Source organism: Neoarius graeffei, chromosome 28, assembly GCF_027579695.1.
Source record: "Neoarius graeffei isolate fNeoGra1 chromosome 28, fNeoGra1.pri, whole genome shotgun sequence".
Lineage (NCBI taxonomy): Eukaryota > Metazoa > Chordata > Actinopteri > Siluriformes > Ariidae > Neoarius > Neoarius graeffei.
In genome coordinates, this window is record NC_083596.1 from 29,884,964 (window position 1) to 29,905,379 (window position 20,416).

At 44.4% G+C, this 20,416-nt stretch overlaps 1 protein-coding gene across 5 annotated transcripts in view; it reads left to right on the forward strand.

The window, feature by feature from the left end:
* The window catches only part of mvb12ba (multivesicular body subunit 12Ba), a 362,744-nt gene extending 353,539 nt beyond the window's left edge, over positions 1-9,205 (forward strand). For 4 of the 5 annotated variants that reach the window (XM_060913298.1, XM_060913299.1, XM_060913297.1 and 1 more), the window contains one exon: positions 8,498-9,205. In XM_060913298.1, the coding sequence (XP_060769281.1) occupies positions 8,498-8,584 (87 nt within the window). In that variant the 3' untranslated portion in view covers positions 8,585-9,205. Of the gene's footprint in view, positions 1-5,608; positions 5,686-8,497 lie in introns of all 5 variants that reach the window. The other variant, XM_060913300.1, reaches the window with a different exon arrangement.
* Positions 9,206-20,416: the final 11,211 nt, after the last annotated feature.

Below are 20,416 nucleotides of genomic sequence, written 5' to 3' on the forward strand. Positions count from 1 at the left end.
AAGTGAAGATGCATGTAATTGGGATAAGTGGCTCGAGCCCCTGTTATTCGCAGTACGAGAGGTCCCGCAAGCCTCCACGGGATTTTCTCCCTTTGAATTATTATACGGGCGTAAGCCGCATGGCATTCTGGACGTGCTATGGGAAAATTGGGAGGAGGGACCTTCACCGAGTAAAAATGAAGTCCAGTACGTTCTTGATCTGCGCGCAAAACTCCACACCCTCACGCACCTAACCCAGGAGAATTTACGGCAGGCACAAGAACGTCAAAGCCGGCTGTATGACAGGGGCACGTGCCTTAGAGAGTTCACGCTGGGAGACAAAGTGCTCATAATTGTTGCCCACGTCGAGTTCTAAATTTGTCACCAAGTGGCAAGGGCCCTTTGAGGTCACACGGTGAGTCGGGGACGTCGACTATGAGGTGAAGCGACTGGATGGGGCGGGGCACTGCAAATCTACCACCTCAACCTTTTAAAATGCTGGAATGAGGGGGTCCCCATGGCGTTGGCATCAGTAGTCCCAGAGAAGGCGGAGCTGGGGCTGGAGGTAAAAAAGATAACATCCCGGACCACTCCAGTCGCTTGTGGAGACCACCTTTCACCGGCCCAGCTCACGGAGGTAGCCAAGTTGCAGAAGGAATTTTCTGTGTTCTCGCCCCTTCCTGGTCGTACCCACCTCATAGAACACCACATCGAAATGCCCCCGGGGGTGGTAGTGCGTAGCCGCCCTTACCTATTGCCCGAACACAAGAAAAAGGTGATGCATACCCAATGCCTTGCATTGATGAGTTGCTTGATCGGTTAGGTGCTGCTCGCGTTTATTCAACACTGGATCTAGCAAAGGGATATTGGCAGATCCCCTTGACTCCTCTATCCTGAGAGAAAACGGTCTTTTCCACACCGTTTGGATTACACCAGTTTGTCACGCTCTCTTTTGGGTTGTTTGGGGTGCCCGCTATGTTCCAGCGGCTTATGGACAGGGTCCTCCACCCTCATGCTGCCTATGCGGCCACCTATCTAGACAACATCGTAATTTACAGTAATGATTGGCCGCGGCACTTGGAACACCTGAGGGCCGTTCTAAAGTCGCTGAGGTGAGCGGGCCTCACAGCTAACCCAAAAAAGTGTGCGATTGGGCAGGTGGAAGTACAGTATCTGGGGTTCCACTTGGGCCATGGGCAGGTGCATCCCCAAATTAACAAGACCGCAGCAATTGCGGCCTACCCGAGGCCCAAGACCAAAAAGTTCAAGTTCAAGTTTTATTGGTCACATATAATTACAAGTAATTACAGTGAAATTCTTATGTACCTTAGGTCATTGCGAGTGTAAAAGTATATAGATAAGATAAATTAAAAACTATAGAAATAAAGGGGAAGGGGGGAAGAAAAAAACCCTATATTAATGAGTGGAAGCATGGCAGAGATGTGATGATTGTGCGGTTACGAATCCTTAGAGTCCAAAGTGCAGTAGTGCATAGTAGTCTACCTTGTTATCATTGTGAACAGTTCAACAGTCTGATGGCCTGAGGGAAGAAGCTCCTCCTCATTCTCTCAGTGTTGACCTTTAGCTGTTGGTAGCATCTCCCTGAAGGCAGCAGGGAGAACAGTCTATTATTTGGGTGGCTGGGGTCGCTGGTGATCTTCCTGGCTCTGTCCCTGCAGCGGTTGGAATAAATGTCCTGTAGGTTAGGGAGGGTGGTTCTGATGATTCTCTCAGCAGAGCGAACCACCCTCCTGAGAGCCAGCTGATCTCTCCTCTCCTGGTGGTGCTTCCCATCCAGTTAGTGATGCTCCCACTCAGGACACTCTCAATAGTGCAGGAGTAAAAGTTCCTTAGTACCTTGAGTGGGAGTTTGAAGTCTTTCAGTCTCCTTAAGAAGTAGAGGCGCTGGCAGCCTTTCTTAACCAGACTGTTGGTATGACAGGACCAAGAGAGGTCCTGTGAGATGTGGACACCCAGGTATTTGAAATTGTCCACTCTCTCTACCTGGGCCCCGTTGATACAGATGGGTTGGAGGTCCCTCTCCTACTGAAGTCCACTATCAGCTCCCTCATTTTGCTGGTGTTGAGTGTGAGGTTGTTCTCCTCACTCCAGTCCACGAGATATTTAATCTCAGTCTGGTAGGCAGACTCATTGTTATTGGAGATGAGGCCCACTACAACTGTATCATCAGCAAACTTAATGATGGTGTTGGAGTCTGAAGTGGCCATACAGTCATGAGTGTACAGGGAGTACAGCAAAGAGCTCAGAACGCGTTCTTGGGGGGAACCAGTGTTGAGGGTGAAGGGAGATGAAGTGTGGTGTACACATACCACCTGAGGTCTGCCTGTAAGGAAGCTGTGGATCCACCGGCACAATGAGGGGTGCAGGCTGAGATCACACAGTTTTTGGACCAGCCTGGAGGGGATTATGGTGTTAAACGCTGAGCTGTAGTCAACGAACAGCAGTCTAGCGTAGGATCCCCTCTTGGTGTCCAGATGAGCCAAGGTGGTGTGAAGTAGGTGAGAAATGGCATCATCTGTGGATCTGCTGGGACAATAGGCAAACTGTAGCGGATCCAGGGTAGCAGGCAGGGAGGAGGTGATGAGGGGTTTGACTAGCCTTTCAAAACACTTCATCACAGATGTTAGGCCTATGGGGCAATAGTCATTCAGGCAGCTGGGCTGGGGTTTCTTATGCACAGGAACTATAACAGACTGTTTAAAGCAGGTGGGGACAATGCACTGAGAAAGGGAGAGGTTGAATATTACTGTGAAGACACTTGCTAGCTGGTTAGCACACGCCTTAAGGACACGACCTGAGATCCCATCTGGACCTGCTGCCCTCCTGGGATTCACTCTCCTGAGTGCCATCCTCACGTCGTGCTCCATCACAGTGAGCGCTGTCTCCTCTCTGCCGGTGATTATGTTGGCTCGTTTGCAGGTCGTCTCAAAGCGGGCATAAACAGTTGTTCAGTTCATCGGCGAGAGATTTGTCAGCGTTTGTCAGAGGAGCGCGAGCTGATTTATAGTCCATGATGATCTGTAGTCCTTGCCATAGCCCCCCGGGATCCTGCTGGTACAAATGATCCTCCAGCTTCCTCCCATACCACCGTTTAGCCTCCTTCACCACTTTACAAACGTTGTAAGGAGCAGCCTTGTATTCCTCCATGTTCCCGGTTAACAGCCTGGTGTTATAGGCAGCGGTGCATGCTCTCAGAGCGTTGCGAACGGTGTTATCCACCCACGGCTTCTGGTTGGGAAATGTCCTGACTATGCTTTTGGGAGCACAGTCCTCTGCTAGCTTCCCAATGAATCCCACCACCGCTTCCATAAACACGTTGATGTCATCACCTGAGCTGTGCCAGAACAAATCCCAATCGGTGATGTTGAGTGCGTCTTGTAAGATCACCACTGATTGGTCAGACCATCGCGTCACCTCCCTGCATGCCAGGGCTTCCACTTTCAGTTTTTTAATGTACTTAGGCGGAGTGATCTGACTTGCCGAAGGGGGGAAGAGATGTAGCTTTATAGCCCTATGACCGGAGCAGGTACAATGGCTGCCTGCCTCGCCAGCACCAAGGAGGTGAGACGGTTCTTGGGGCTGGCTGGCTATTATCATAGGTTTCTACCTAGTTATTCAGACGTCACCAGCCCGCTAACCAATCTCACTAAAAAGGGGGCTCCAGATCCAGTCCAGTGGACGGAGCAGTGCCAACAGGCCTTCTCTGAGGTAAAAGCTGCACTGTGTGGAGGGCCACTTTTACACTCCCCTGACTTCTTTCTCCCCTTTATTTGGCAGACTGATGCATCGGACAGAGGGCTGGGGGCCGTTTTGTCCCAGGAGGTGGAGGGAGAGGAGTGCCCTGTGCTGTACATCAGCCGGAAACTCTTGATGCGTGAAAGCAGGTACAGCACAATCGAGAAGGAGTGTCTCGCCATCAAGTGGGCGGTCCTCGCCCTCCGATACTACCTGCTGGGGCACCCTTTCACTCTCTGTTCGGACCATGCACCCCTCCAGTGGCTCCACCACATGAAGGATGCCAATGTGCGGATCACCCATTGGTATCTCGCCCTCCAGCCATTTAAGTTCAAGGTGATCCATAGGCCGGGGGCGCAGATGGTGGTGGTGGACTTCCTGTCCCGTCGGGGGGGAGTCAGCTTCAGGCTGGACGGCTCCCCAGCCTGAGTCGGGCAGTGGGGGTGTGGCCAAGCAGCAGTCTGTGAATGGAGGTCGGGGAAGGTAAGTGGCTAAGTCATTCCACCTGCTGTCAATTAATGTGTGTCTGTTTGTTACAGGGATGGAGCATAAAAGGAGAGAGAGAGCAGAGAAAGGGAGCTCTCTCCCCCACCACAATGCATGTGTGAGTGAGTGAGTGAGTGAGTGAGTGAGTGAAAGAAGGAAAGAAAGCAAGCAAGCAAGCTGAAAACTAAAATAAGTGTTTGTGTAAACATCAACTCTCGCCTGCTGTGCTTCTGTGCTCCACCCACATCAGGAAGTGCTACACATATGTTTATTTAAAATCCCAATATATGTTGCCATGAAGGTCATGTCTCTTCCCGGGAAATCTATGCGTATTTCAGCAGGACAATGCCAGGCCTCATTCTGCATGGGCTACAGCAGCGTGCCTTCGTAGAGACAGTGTGCGCGCGCGCTTGACTGGTCTGATATCAGTCTAGATCTGTCTTCTATTGAGAATCTTGAAGAGGAGAATGTTGCATCATCCATCCATCCATCCTTTCATCCATTATCTGTCGCTGCTTATCCTGTTCTACAGGGTCGCAGGCAAGCTGGAGCCTATCCCAGCTGACTATGGGTGAGAGGTGGAGTACACCCTGGACAAGTCACCAGGTTATCACAGGGTTGACACAGAGACAAACAACCTTTCACATTCACACCTGTGGTCAATTTAGAACCACCAATGAGCCTAACCTGCATGTCTTTGGACTGTGGGGGAAACCGGAGCACCCAGCAGAAACCCATGCAGACACGGGGAGAACATGCAAACTCCACACAGAAAGGCCTTTGTCAGCCACTGGGCTCGAACCCAGGACCTTCTTGCTGTGAGGCGACAGTGCTAACCACTACACCACCGTGCCACCCATTCCAAAACATTAATTTTATTATTCTTTAACCATTATTTGGCAAAACGACTTCTGTGCTTAGGGTCATTGTCTTCCTGCAACTTTCTTTTGAGATTCAGTTCACAGACAAACATCCTGCATTTTCTTTAGAATTCACTGGTGTAATTCAGAATTCATTGTTCCATCAACAATGGCAAGCCATCTTGGACCAGATGCAACAAAACAGGCCCAAACTATAATAGTACCACCTCCCTGTTTCATAGATGGGATAAGGTTCTTATGCTAAAATCTAATGTTTTTGTTTCTCCAAACATAATACACTACAACCCCGCTATAACAAACTCCTTGGGGGATGTCCAAATAGTTTGTGATACTGAAAAGTTCATAATACTGAAATGGACTGACTTGTCACAAAAAACTCTTGCCTAAAACAAGACCAACTGTGTTTAATTTATATTTATGCTTAAGTCACTTACATATTTACAAAGTAAAGGAAATAATTCATTCTTTTCTGTCATAAAAATAATGCAAATATTGTAAAATTTCAGTTAGTAAAAGTACATGCGGCAGCGAGGGCATGGTCGAACGAATAGTGAAGAGTGAGGTTGAACCATCAGGTAACATGGTGAGTTAACCCTCTGTCTAATTACTGGCTGTCTTAATGTGTCTCTGTGTGTCTTTCAGATGGCCAGTAACAAGAGAGAGCTCTGTGTTCCCCAACACATGCATGCACATGCGCACGTGAAAGTAAAGCAAAAAATAAAATGCACCTTGACCTGTCACACCTGTCCCCAGTTCCTCCTTGCTCCAGCATGCAAGCTGTTGCAGTACGATACTAGTGTCCCATCAGTTTTACTTGCCGAAGAAACTCATAATCCTGGACTTTTTAATTTTAGGCACATTCTCCTTATCACAAATTTCTCCTGGAGGCGATGATTTCCTCATCTGTTATGGAACTGACCAAGGTTACCGGTGTATCATTGTCAGTGTCCACCCACTGACTTGCTATGTTTTATAAATCTTCACCATTCAGTTCATTCATGTGGTGCAAATCACCAATGATGTCAACAGTCATTTTGTCCTTTTATCGATCCTTTGATCATTGTTCAAGCCAAGCCAAGAAGCCTTTATTTGTCACCCATGTGAAGCAGTGAACACACATATACCCAGAGCAGTGAGCAGCTATGCTACAGGTTAGATGCCTTGCTCAAGGGCACCTCAGGCCATGGCTGCCTCATCTTAACCTTAGTTGCTTTAGTTGCTTAGAACATGTCTTTGAACTATGGGGGAAACTGGGGCACCCGGAGGAAACCCACGCAGACATGGAGAGAACACCGCTGTGTTCTTGATAATTTTTGGTGATCAGCACCTAAACTAGGCTAGTTAAGCTTTTGTTTTATGGTGTTAACTTGACTGTGGACATGATCATTTTTTTTTTCTCTGGTGGGAAAAGCAACACATGGCTCGTAATTTTATTTTATTTTTTTAAGACTCCGACTCATTGTCAATAAAGGTGGGGGACACGAACTTAGTTTGTTATATGCGAAAGTTTGTAGTAAAAGGGTTCATTATAGCAGGGTTGCAGTGTCCTCGTTTCAACCAAAAAGTTCCATCTTGGTCTCATCTCCATTTTTTTCCCCCCGATAGCTTTCTGGCTTGTCCATGTGATTTTTAGCAAAATGTAAACAGGCAGTCTTTTTGGAGAGCAGTAGCTTTCCCCTTGCAACCCTGCCATGCACCCCATTGTTGTTCAGCTTTCTCCTGATGGTGGTCTCATCAACATTAGCTAATGTTAGAGGCGCCTTTAGTTGCTTAGAAGTTAGTCTGAGGCCAAGTTTACATTAGACCGTATCTGTCTCGTTTTCTTCGCGGATGCACTGTCCGTTTACATTAAAACGCCTGGAAACACCGGGAAACGGGAATCCGCCGGCGTCCACATATTCAATCCAGATCGTGTCTGGTCCGGTGCTGTGTAAACATTGAGAATGCACGGATACGCTGTGCTGAGCTCTAGCTGGCGTCGTCATTGGACAACGTCACTGTGACAGCCACCTTCCTGATTCGCTGGCGTTGGTCATGTGACGCAACTGCTGAAAAACGGCGCGGCCTTCCGCCTTGTATCACCTTTCATTAAAGAGTATAAAAGTATGAAAATACTGCAAATACTGATGCAAATACTGCCCATTGTGTAGTTATGATTGTCTTTAGGCTTGCCATCCTTCCACTTGCAAGTGGTAAGTGACGCGCATACCCGATATGCACTGAGAGCACGCACACAGCGGCTCAGTCCCGAATTACTGCTCGTGCACTTCACTCGCGCGCTCTGTGAGCTGCACAGGGCCGGAGTGCGCACCCTCCAGAGGACACTCGCTGTTCAGGGCGGAGTGATTTGGAGCTCAGGATGCCTGCGGAGCCGAGCGTATCCGTGTATTGGCGTTGCTGTGTGCAGGCGAATCGTGTATTGGTGTTGCTGTGTGCATGTTAATCGTTTTAAAAACGTTAATCTGATGATCCGCTAATACGGTCTAATGTAAACCCCACCTGAGAGTTCACAAAGGAACTCAGAGTATTACAGGCCTTAATCTTGGAGTGATCTTCGTTCTTTGGGATTGAACCCAAATCTAATCTGTAACTCAAAGCCTTAAAAACTTAGCCATCAAAATGAGCTTGTATTGATTCAACCACTTCTTCCACTGAATTAACTTGTATTAAAAGATTGCATTGAATCACTGGCAAGGCATGCATATAGCTGGTATAACATGTGATAGTAACAGGAACTATCTCTTGTGTCTACTATTACTCCATCCATCCATTTTGGCATATCACTAGGCTGCTCTGACGGCTTCAGCCATCAAAGTGTCTAGGGAACATTACAGTAGTGGTTTCCCATTGCCTTCTACTGGATTATTATAGAGGTTTTCGCCTCTCAACCATTCACACTCACATTCACACCTATGAACAATTTAGAGCCACCAATTAGCCTAACCTAACCTGCATGTCTTTGGATTGTGGGGGAAACCTACGCACCCGGAGGAAACCCATGCAGACACGGGGAGAACATGCAAACTCCCTACTACTACTACTACTGATATAATAATAATAATGATGAAGATTATAATTACCCAGCTATTTCCAAAACTAACATAGACTTCTGCACTCAAAAAGCAGCTAGCTGCTGATTAAAATGTCATGGGGGGATGTATTTGTTTACAATAACACAAAACAAAACTTCTAAACCTTGACATAACTGCACTCATAAGAATGTAGAAAGGAGTGATGTCTGACATGAATTTAGAAAATTACAGTAATTGCTGAGTGTAGTGCAACATAATTAATATAGTCATCCTGATTAATTATTCTTCCTCCCTCTAACCTTTCTCCCCCGTGTGTGTGTGTGTGTGTGTGTGTGTGTGTGTGTGTGTGTTCTCCTGTCCCAGTATGAGTATAGCTTTCGTACCGAGCACAGTGCAGCTGCCCGCCTGCCCCCCAGTCCTACCAGGACTTCTCTAAGTTCTGAAGCTTAAACACATGGACAAAAGGAGCAGCAGGAGAGGAAAAGAGTGCCATGCCAAGAGTGGAAACAAAGTGATGGATACTGCCTCTTTTGTGCCTTGACCTTAAAACATCTCCTGCATTATCCCTTCAGTATTTACTTGGATTTATTTGTTAATAGAAATTGTGACTTTACATTTGCCCAGCATTTCCTGCTGAGAGGAGTGGAGAAAAAGTACAGAATCCTTCAATATCATGATCTAATCAAAACCACTATTCAAATAAAAAGGGATGATAAAAGAGGAACTTGAGGGAACTTTTCAGAGCTTGTATGAGTAGCCATGCATCACTACTATAAATTATGCATCACTATCTGTTCAATAAAATATCCTCAGCTAGAGTTAACTACTGTGCTTAAAACGGTTTAGCATAGACATTTTCAATTAAGATGTTTTGTGTTAAAGTTGTTCAAAAAAGCTGAAAAAAATTTAACAATGAAAATGGGATGAGTTATTGTACTTGATTTTTGTTGCTGCAAGACTGACTGCCTAACCAGCACAGTTTATCTTTTCTCAGATCGTGTATAATCAGAGTTCTGTGTTTGCCATTGAAAACGTAGCCCAATTTACTGTAGAATAAATGCACTTGTTTGAGTTTGTCTCTGTGTATGTTTGTGTGTGGATGTGTGTGGTTTGGGGGAGGGTTGTGGGGATACACTTCTCAGATGTTCCTGTGCCTTAATTATGGAAGAGAGCCAAAAACAATCTATATACATTTAGATCCACATTACCTCTGGACTTGAAGGAGCCTCACCTTTAAACTGAGTGAAGCATGACAGCAACAGCTCACGGACCATTTGGCTCATGTGTACACAAGCTTTTTCTTGCTTTATTGCATTTCTTACAGTTTCTCTTAGAAAGTTAATACTTGAATTTTTGTGCTTTGCAAAGCTTCTGGGTTAATTGTTTTCAGATATTTATTCTAGTCATGTTATTCTCAGTTATGTTTGTGTTTTAGGTCATACTCACGTTAGGAACGAATGACTTGTACTGCTCCTGACAGCGATTGAGTACATCCTTTGTGGATTTTTTTTTCAACTGCTCCATTCTACTGCCATATTGCATGATGCAGACCTAGATGGATAGGTCAGCAGGTACACGCACATACATAGCGCTCACATGAGTATTTTTATCTCTATCGCAGAATAGAGTAGTAGCTAATGTTATTTCTTTTGGGTGGTGGCATGTTTTGGCTCAAAAACCATGCCAAAAAACACTAAACATAGGGATAAGGCCAGTAAATAAGTTTATTTTAAACAAGTACACCCCACTCAAAGAAAAGGGCAAAATAATGTCATGGAGTGTGGAAGTCAGTAAAATCAGTTCAGAGAAATGCATGCATAAATTAATAGAGCATATAGTGTTGGGTGTCATATGAGACAAAATGATAAAATGCTGTGCGGGAGAGATGAGTGCCCCCAGACTGAGGAAGGGCGAGATTTTATAATGAGGAAACACCGTTCCCAGGTGTCTCCAATCATGCTGATGGTCTGTGGCACCGCCCACTGAAACACAAAACGAACACATACCACAAAAGCAGGCAGGGCCAACAGGCTGTCTCAGTGGTTAGATCAGAGAACAAAATACAGATTAAGATTTAGAAGTTTATCTTCTTTTCTTGGGTACCATCTAAGTTCTCTCCCTAGGGCTGCATTATGGTATATTATTTTCTGCTTGTTAAATTTGCTTTTCAGTACAAGGCATATTCCATGTATGGTTGAGATGTACTAGTGCATCTCAAAAAATTAGAATATTGTGAAAAAGTTCAATATTGGGGCGGCACGGTGGTGTAGTGGTTAGCGCTGTCGCCTCACAGCAAGAAGGTCCTGGGTTCGAGCCCCGGGGCCGGCGAGGGCCTTTCTGTGTGGAGTTTGCATGTTCTCCCCGTGTCCGCGTGGGTTTCCTCCGGGTGCTCCGGTTTCCCCCACAGTCCAAAGACATGCAGGTTAGGTTAACTGGTGACTCTAAATTGACCGTAGGTGTGAATGTGAGTGTGAATGGTTGTCTGTGTCTATGTGTCAGCCCTGTGATGACCTGGTGACTTGTCCAGGGTGTACCCCGCCTTTCGCCCGTAGTCAGCTGGGATAGGCTCCAGCTTGCCTGCGACCCTGTAGAAGGATAAAGCGGCTAGAGATAATGAGATGAAGTTCAATATTTTCCATCAGTTATTTAAGAAAGTGAAAATGTTATATATTATAGACTCATTACACATAAACTAAAATGTTTCAAGCGTTTTTCTATTTTAATTTTAGTCAGTATGGCATTGTCACGACCTTGTCTGTTTTGGGGTGTCTTTAGCTCCACCCTGGTCCATGTGTTGCTTAATGTTCAATCAATAGGTGACTGGTCAGGTGTGGAGGATTGCAGATAATGGGGGCTTGGCCTATAAAAGGTCTCCCGAGAAGGCAAGAGGGAGCTTCCTCCTTCATTTTGGTTTGGTTAAACTCATTTGCACCCAGACTACAACACATTACATTTTTATTTTACATATTACTGACATTCTTCCATTATTTAAATAAATATCGATATATCGAACGTACTACTTGGTGTGGTCTCCCTTTATGTTGCACTTGCCTTGAGCGATGGCTATTCGGCCCGAGTTGCCAGTAGAGGGGGTTGATGTAATTCTGGGTAACAACCTGGCAGGTGGACGTGTGTGGGCTGAGTCCTCGCCGTCACCTGTGGTAAGCGTGGTGCCATCACCTTGTGTCCCTGATGACTGTGGTGAATGGTTTCCTGATATGTTTTGTGCCTGTGCTGTAACTCGTGCGCAGAGTCGCAGGCAAGGCGTAAAGTCCAGTTCAGTGCCTACTTTGCCTCTGTTGCCATCAGTGTTGTCACGAGATGACCTGATTATAGTTCAGTTTGGATTCAGATTTGGTTAAAGGGGAGGTTACAATGGCTGTTCCAGAATCCCAACCAGCGCCTTATGCGTTGGGCGTTGTTTCTACAGTCGCATAATTTGGATATCCGTCATATTAGGGGGTGGAGAACATCATGGCTGATGCTTTGTCGCGGTCCCCTTGTGATGTGTGATTGCTCTGTCATAATCCAGTGTGTTCTGTGTTTCTCTTATTTCAGCCCGTCTTAAATTGCTGCCTGGCGCCAAGGTGTGCTGATTGGTTGGGATGGGGAGATGCAGGACAGTGGAAATTGGATGGGTATTTCACAGTCATTGTAGTATGGCTGATTTAAGTTTTTGTGGTGTTTTCACTGTGCCCTGTTGTATATGTTCTATATATGGATATTTAGTTTTTTGTTTAGTTAAATTGTGCAGAGACTCACTGAGGTGTGTCTCTGTTTTAAGGAGGGGGGTGTCACGACCTTGTCTGTTTTGGGGTGTCTTTATAAAAGGTCTCCCGAGAAGGCAAGAGGGAGCTTCCTCCTTCATTTTGGTTTGGTTAAACTCATTTGCACCCAGACTACAACACATTACACTTTTATTTTACATATTACTGACATTCTTCCATTATTTAAATAAATATCGATATATCAAACGTACTACTTGGTGTGGTCTCCCTTTATGTTGCACTTGCCTTGAGCCAGCAGGTGTAACAGCATACAGTACAAAAACATAAAAAACCCATCTCAAAATATTAGAATATTTCATTTCGAGTTTGAGTAAAACAGTATGAACACAGTGTATCTCTCGGTCTAGTTCGGTACACACAACCACAATCATGGGGAAGACTGCTGACTTGACTGTTGTCCAGAAGATGATCACTGATGCCCTCCGCAAGGAGGGTAAGCCACAAAAGGTCATTGCTGAAAAGGGTGGCTGGAAAAGGTGCACAAGCAACAGGGATGGCTGCAGTCTTGAGAGGATTGTCAAGAAAAGTTGATTCAAGAACTTGGGAGAGTTTCACAAGGAGTGGACTGAGGCTGGTGTCAGTGTATCAAGACCCATCACGAACAGACGTCTTCAAGAAAGGGGATACAACTTTCACATTCCTAATATCAAGCTACTCCTGAGCCAGAGACAATCACTACGTTTACATGCACATAGAGAGAATCGAATTTCTGCCGTTGCTCGACTGAAATCGAAGTTCAAAATGCCATGTATACACCTTAATTCAGCTGAAATTGAACCGAACTTGATTTCTCGGAATCGAGCTACACGACCTAGTTTATGCGATTTCTGCCGAGCTACTTTGTGCATGTATACCCTATCAAGCTAGTTGTCGAGCTACTTCCGGAAGTGACGAGTGACGAGACCACAAGCGGGAAACACAACAGCCTCGGTCGGCATGACAACGAATCATGACAATGGCATGAATCTTTTCTTTTTGTGGCATTGTTTGCACTGTTAAAATTTAGCTCACTTACTGTATCACCAAATACATCTGTACAGCTGTTGCATAGCTGTGAATTGTGTACATAAACAAGTCATTGTATTTGTGTGTGTGTATATATATGTCCAACATCTGAAGAATGTCAATAAAAACAAAACAATTGAACTTTTTGTGTGTTTATTAAGACATAAGTTAAATTGTAAGCAAAAAAAAAAAATTTTGTAAGCAAAAAATGGACTTTAGAAAAATATTATTGTGCAAAATAAGTTGTCTTACAAAACAGTGGTCTGCGCCGGACAGTTTGTAGCCATAGTCTGTTAGAGCAAGCCTAACAGCTTGAACACGGAACTGCTAGTGTTGCCAGATTGGAGGTTTTAAGTGCATTTTAGCAGATTTGAACATGTTTTGGGCTGGAAAACGTCAGCAGTATCTGGCAACACTATAGCTCTTCTTCATGACGACAACCGGAAGTGTACCAACACGATGGGGCGTGTAGCGCCACGTGTGGCTCGGGTGCACAATGCACCTTGCACAATAGCCCGATTTCACTTGTGCATGTAGGATTGGATTTCTCTGGCACCCCTGCTGGGACCCTTTGCTCGATTACCAACAGCAGCTCGATTTGGACATGCATGTAAACGTAGTCAATGTCAGAATTGTCTTATCTGGGCTAAGGAGAGAAAGAAATGGACTGTTGCTCAGTGGTCCAAAGTTCTCTTTTCAGATGAAAGTACATTTTGCATTTAATTTGGAAATCACGGTTCTAGAGTCTGGAGGAAGAGTGGAGAGGCACAGAATCCAAGGTGTTTGAAGCCCAGTGTGAAGTTTCCACAGTCTGTGATGATTTGGGGTGCCATGTCATCTGCTGGTGTTGGTCCACTGTATTTTATCAAGTCCAAAGTCAACACAGCCATCTCATCTCATCTCATCTCATTATCTCTAGCCGCTTTATCCTTCTACAGGGTCGCAGGCAAGCTGGAGCCTATCCCAGCTGACTACGGGCGAAAGGCGGGGTACACCCTGGACAAGTCGCCAGGTCATCACAGGGCTGACACATAGACACAGACAACCATTCACACTCACATTCACACCTACGGTCAATTTAGAGTCACCAGTTAACCTAACCTGCATGTCTTTGGACTGTGGGGGAAACCGGAGCACCCGGAGGAAACCCACGCGGACACGGGGAGAACATGCAAACTCCACACAGAAAGGCCCTCGCCGGCCCCGGGGCTCGAACCCAGGACCTTCTTGCTGTGAGGTGACAGCGCTAACCCCTACACCACCGTGCCGCCCAACACAGCCATCTACCAGGAGATTTTAGAGCACTTCATGCTTCCATCTGCTGACAAGCTTTTTGGAGATGCTGATTTCCTTTTCCAGCAGGACTTAGCACCTACCCACAGTGCCAAAACTACTACCAAATGGTTTGCTGACCATGATATTACTGTGTTTCATTGGCCAGCCAACTTGCCTGACCTGAACCCCATAGAGAATCTATGGGGTATTGTCAAGAGGAAGATGAGAAACACCTGACCCAAAAATACAGATACGCTGAAGGCCACTATCAAAGCAACCTGGGCTTCAATAACACCTCAGCAGTGCCACAGACTGATCACCTCCATGCCACACCGCACTGATACAGTAATTCATGGTAAAGGAGCCCCAACCAAGTATTGAGTGTATAAATGAATATACTTTTCAGAAGTTGGACATTTCTGTATTGTAAATCCTTTTTTAGTTTAGTTTAGTTTATTTAGTTTAGTTGAAACAGGGACCATGCACAAGAGTCATTGGTTACAAAAGTAAGAAGATGGCTTGCGCCAGATTATAGCTAAAAAGCTAATTTCCATCTGCAGTCCCTAGGCAGGTAAAACAAATACAAACAAAATACGTGAGAATAAGAGCAGCCATAGGTGCACAAATGCATGTGCGCAGACACACACACACACACACACACACACAAACACACAATCAGTTAAGAATTAAGACATAAGATATATAATTGCAGCATTACATAATATGATTAATGTTGACAAGACTGGTTGCTCAAAATCCATTTTTTCACGCTCCTTGAGAAGGCCTTGAAATCAACAATACTTTTTAAGTCATTGGGGAGACTATTCCAAGCTCTGGTAGCTCTAAAAGAGAAGGCTGATTGAGCAAAGGCAGAGCGCCGATTTGGGAGGCTACAATCTCCCCTACTGGTGGATCTTGTGGTTCTGCTCATCTGTTCAGAGCAGAGTTGAACAAATTTTCTCAGAGGTGGGGGTGCTGTATTATTAATGATTTTATGTATTAGACGCAGATCAGAGTGCTGTATAAGGTTTTCAAGGCTAAACATATTATACTTGCCAAGTATGGCACAGTGATGGTACTGAAATGGTCTTTTGTCTAAGACCTTCAGAGCCTGCTTGTACAGTGAAGCAATGGATCTTAAGGCAGTCTTGTTGGCCTGAGACCAGCTTGATATACAGTAATGTAAGTGAGACATAATCATTGCATTGACATACATCATAGCAGCATCAACACTTAGAGAGGTACGGATGTGTCTAAAATTAGCTATGCTATACCTTATAGTATTACCAAGCTTTTTAATATGTTTTTTAAAAGAAAGAGTAGAGTCTAAAATCACTCCCAAGTATTTGAATTCTTCAATGTTCTTTAACCTTGTTCCATCAACATATATATTTGGAATAATATTTTGTTTAGATCTATTATGAAAGAACATTGTAACAGTTTTGTCAGTGTTTAGTGTAAGACAAGATTTTTTTAACCACACTGAGACCTTCGTTAATGTTTGAGTCAATTTGTTTGCAACCTGTCCAGGATCTTTACCATATGTGAATAGGACAGTATCATCAGCATACATCAGTATCTCCACATCTTCACAAACAGAAGGGAGATCATTGATGTATGTACTAAACAAAAAACATGCTTTTGATTGATCTTAGGGAATATTCTAATAATTTGAGATACTGGATTTCTGATTTTCATGAGCTATAAGCCATAATCATCAAAATTAAAACAAAAAAGGCTTTAAATATTTCACTTTACATGTAATGAATATAGAATATATGAAAGTTTACCTTTTTGAATTAAATTATGAAAAAAGGAACTTTTTCATGGTATTCTAATTTTTTGAGATGCACTAGTATTTTTTAATAAAAGTTTTAAGTGTACTCATTTCCTTAGCCTCTTCATTCTCCACCTACCCAGCTTTACATCATTTACAGCTCTTGGTACTTGCATGTTGGTCAGCTGGAAAATGAAAAGGCATAGTGGGAAATGAAAAGGAAATGACTGGCACCACTGATCATTTTGTTTTCCATTTTGGCATGAACAGGATATTTTTCACCATCACCCTCCCTATCCTGCCTGGCATTATCCATTAATACCTCTTTCCCACTTGTGGAAACCTCCCCTCTATCTTCCCTTGTTCCATAGTTTCCTGCACCCTATCATTAGACCCAAACTCTTTTTCTTTTCTACTGCTGGAGTTGGCCACAGACACTTTCCATTCTTTGCTTTCCTTATCCATGAGTCTCTTCTAACCTCTGTCTTCTAAACCCAGGAATATTTCTTGCCCTGTTCCTTGGCTATCAGATGAGCTGCTCAGCAAATGGAGAGAATTAAGAACAACAGAGAGAAAGTGGGAAAAATTCAGCTCAATGCAGATCTTGTCTCTTACCATGCTTTCCTGTCCTAATTCTTATCTTCTGTGACTTCTGCTAAGACTGCCTTCTCCAAGGGAAAACTGATAGCTTCTGCACAAGACTCTTGCAAGTTCCACAAGATCTTTTTTTTTCAATTCTTAACTTGCCTGCTCCTCCTCCATTCTCCCTGACTGCTGATGACTTTGCCATCTTGTATGATTAGAAGATTGAAAAAAAAAATCTGCCAAGCCATCAAGCTCCTACCTTGACTTGTATACTACACATTCAGGATTCTCCTTGTTTTTCTGACACATTTTTCTCATCTATTAACAGAACAGATCCTGCAAGTCATGTTTTCCTGCAATCCCACCACCTGCCCATAAGATCCAATCTCTTCTGCAATCCTCCAGACCATCTCACAAGACCTTCTTGCCTTCATCACTACTGTCAGTAATAACTCCATAATATCTGGTCAGGTTACTGCATTCAAGACAGCAGTGGTTATTGCTATTCTGTAGAAAATCACTCTGGATCCCACAGATATGAGCAACTACTGACTACTATCACTTCTCTCTTCTGTTTAAAATCTATAATTACAGCACCTACAATGAGCTTTCTCTCCATCACTCACAGAACAGCCTTCAAGCTCCTGTACAGTCCAACTCCAAAGCAGCACATTCCTTACTAACTGCAGCATTGTGGCAGTAACTGAGAAGCTCCATGCTGCTAGATCAGCCAAACCATCAGAAGTCCTCATCCTCCTTGACCAGCAGCATTTGACCTGGTCAACTACAAGACTTTCTTGTCCATCCCGACATGAGGGGATCTGTATCTGCTCCATGCAGATTCTGTGCAGGTATCCCAAAAGACTCAATACGTGGTCCTCTTCTGGAGAAACCAGAGAGTGAGTGAAAGTGTTGTTTTTTGGGCATGCAGAGAGAGCATGTCTGGGACAGAGAGAGTGTCTCGGACAGCAACGGTGTACATACATGAAGCTTCTTTAATAAAATCACCCTATCTCTCTCATTAAGTCTTGGTGCCTGCTTGCAATTCTTGATTGAAGGGGAAACAGAAAATTGACTTCACAATCTAACAACTGGCATCACAAGCAGGATTTGGCTTAGATCCAGTGAGTGTTTTTCAGTGGGATCAGTGTTGCACATCACCGGGGTAAGCCATCATCTCCTTATTTCTTGCTGTGGAACAATTAATGCCTCAGGCCATATCAAAGTAACCTGCAATGTGTGGAGTAAAATGAAGGCTGAATAAAGTTTGTAAGCAAGGTTTTGTGGGTGGCTAATGCATGCAAAGGGAAAAAGATATTAAGCTTAAGTGGAACGCTTCCTGGTGAAGATTCTATGTGCATTTAGATTCCAATCAAAGATCAGATTGGCAGTGTTGAATGTGGATATTTGTTGAAGTGTTGAGTTTGCAAGGGACACTGCCAAGGCATATATTGGATTATATATGCACATGAGCCAGTTGTGTATTGCTCTGAAGGAAGCTGTGTATGTGTGTAGAGCTCTGAAGCACATAACATGAATTCCTGCAGAAGTATTTAAGTGTGTCAACATGTGTTTTCTCTGTTTATGCCCTGGTCTGTTCTATGTTCTCTGTGTGTAAGTGAAGATGTCTAAAGTGTCCAGTGATTAAAAGAGCCATGGCAGAAAGAAGAGTTAATGTTGAATCTAACGGTACACTCAGTGAGGCTGATGTGGTGAATGAACTCTGTGACATTATTGACAAAGCCATGAGGTTGAGCCCAGTGGAAAAGAAGCTAGCTCAAAAGTGTCATAGCTCAAAAATCATTGTGGTGAATGAACAAGATTGCAAAGGCCTATAACAAGACCAAAACCACTTGTAACAAGCAGAAACAGCTTATGTAAGCTTTGGTGATTTTGTCACACATTCGACAGCACAAAGAGATTCAGATGAAATCTGAAATGGACAGGAGATTCAAATATTATGAGAGCCATCTGTCTGCCATGAACAAAGCTGTCCAGAGAGAAAGACAAATGTGAGAAAATTTAGAATGGAAGATTTATGCTAAGATTGAGCAAAATGCAAGTCTCAAACAACAGCTGATTGAGTCTAAAGCCAATTTAGAGTGACTGCTTGAATCTAATGCTGATCTGAAGAAAAAGTTGTACTGGTCTAAAGCTAGAGTGGATGAGTTGGCACAGAAGCTATCAAATAAAACAAAGAAGAAATAAAGAAAAAATGTGCATGCACAGCCAAGAACACCATCTTGTTCTGAGATGAAGTCAGAGTTGCCCACTAGTCGCCCCCTATAGGGGAAAAGCAAACTGTGATGGAAAAACAACACACTGAAATGAACGAGAGTGAAAGCTCAACTTTGTCCAGAGAAGCTCCAGAAACATCATCTGTCATCATTAATTACATGGATGATGTATTGATTGCATCTGAAACAGAAGAACACGAGAAGGACGTGCTGATGATCCTGGACTTCTTGGCAAGAATGGACTCCAAAGAAAAATTGTAGCTGAACAGTGAGTAGATGGAAGCATTCTAAACCCTCAAACAAGCTTTGTGTCAAGCACCAGGTCTCAGAATCCCTGACACCAATCAACCCTTCATCCTGTATGTTCATGAACACAATGGGTAAATGACAGTAGTCCTGACCCAGGAACAAGCAGATCAGTCTCATATTACTCAGCGAGACTGGATGAAGTGTCACAGGGATGGGGGCTGTGTCTGAGCCCATGTTTACATTAGACCGTATCAGCGGATCATCAGATTAACGTTTTTAAAATGATTAGTGTGCACACAGCAACACCAATACATGATTTGCGTGCACACAGCAACACCAATACACGGATACGCTCGGCTCCGCAGGCATCCTGCGCTCCAAATCACTCCGCCCTGAACAGCGAGTGCCCTCTGGAGGGTGCGCACTCCGGCCTTGCGGAGCTCACAAAGCACGCGAGTGAAGTGCACGAGCCACGATTCGGGACTGAGCCACTGTGTGTGTGATCCCAGTGCATATCACTTACCACTTGCAAGTGGAAGGATGGCAAGCCTAAAGACAATCATAACTACACAATGGGCAGTATTTGCATCAGTATTTGCAGTATTTTCATACTTTTATACTCTTTAATGAAAGGTGATACAAGGCGGAAGTCCGCGCCGTTTTTCAGCAGTCGCGTCACATGACCAACGCCAATGAATCAGGAAGGTGGATGTCACAGTGACGTTGTCCAATGACGACGCCAGCTAGAGCTCAGCACAGCGTATTTGCGTATTCTCAATGTTTACACAGCACTGGAGCTGACACGATCTGGATTGAATACGTGGACGCTGGCGGATTCCCGTTTCCCGCCGTTTCCAGGCGGTTTAATGTAAACGGACAGTGCATCCACGAAGAAAACGAGACAGATGCAGTCTAATGTAAACTTGGCCTGAGAGCGATTCAAGCCACACATCTTGCCATAGCATCTGCTTTGACCATTGTGATGGATCAAAGACTCACAGTGAAATGCCCACATGCTGTACACACAATCATCACCATGAGTCACGTCACAAGTTCCTGCAGCATGATGGACAGACATTCTGGAGCTGCCCAATATCATCAAAAAAGCATCCCCTGTTAACCCAGCAATAGTCTTACCAGAGCTACAAGTCAACAAAGACCACAACTGTGTTGAAATTGTTCAGATGATGGAAGAACAAACATGAAGTACTGGCATTAGGGACCCTGCCAACAAACACATCAGCACAACAAGCAGAACTGAAAGCACTCACTGAAGCATGTAACTTATCTAACAGGCACACTGTGAACATCTACACAGACTGCAGATATACTTTTGGAGTGGCACATGATTTCAGAGAATTGTGGA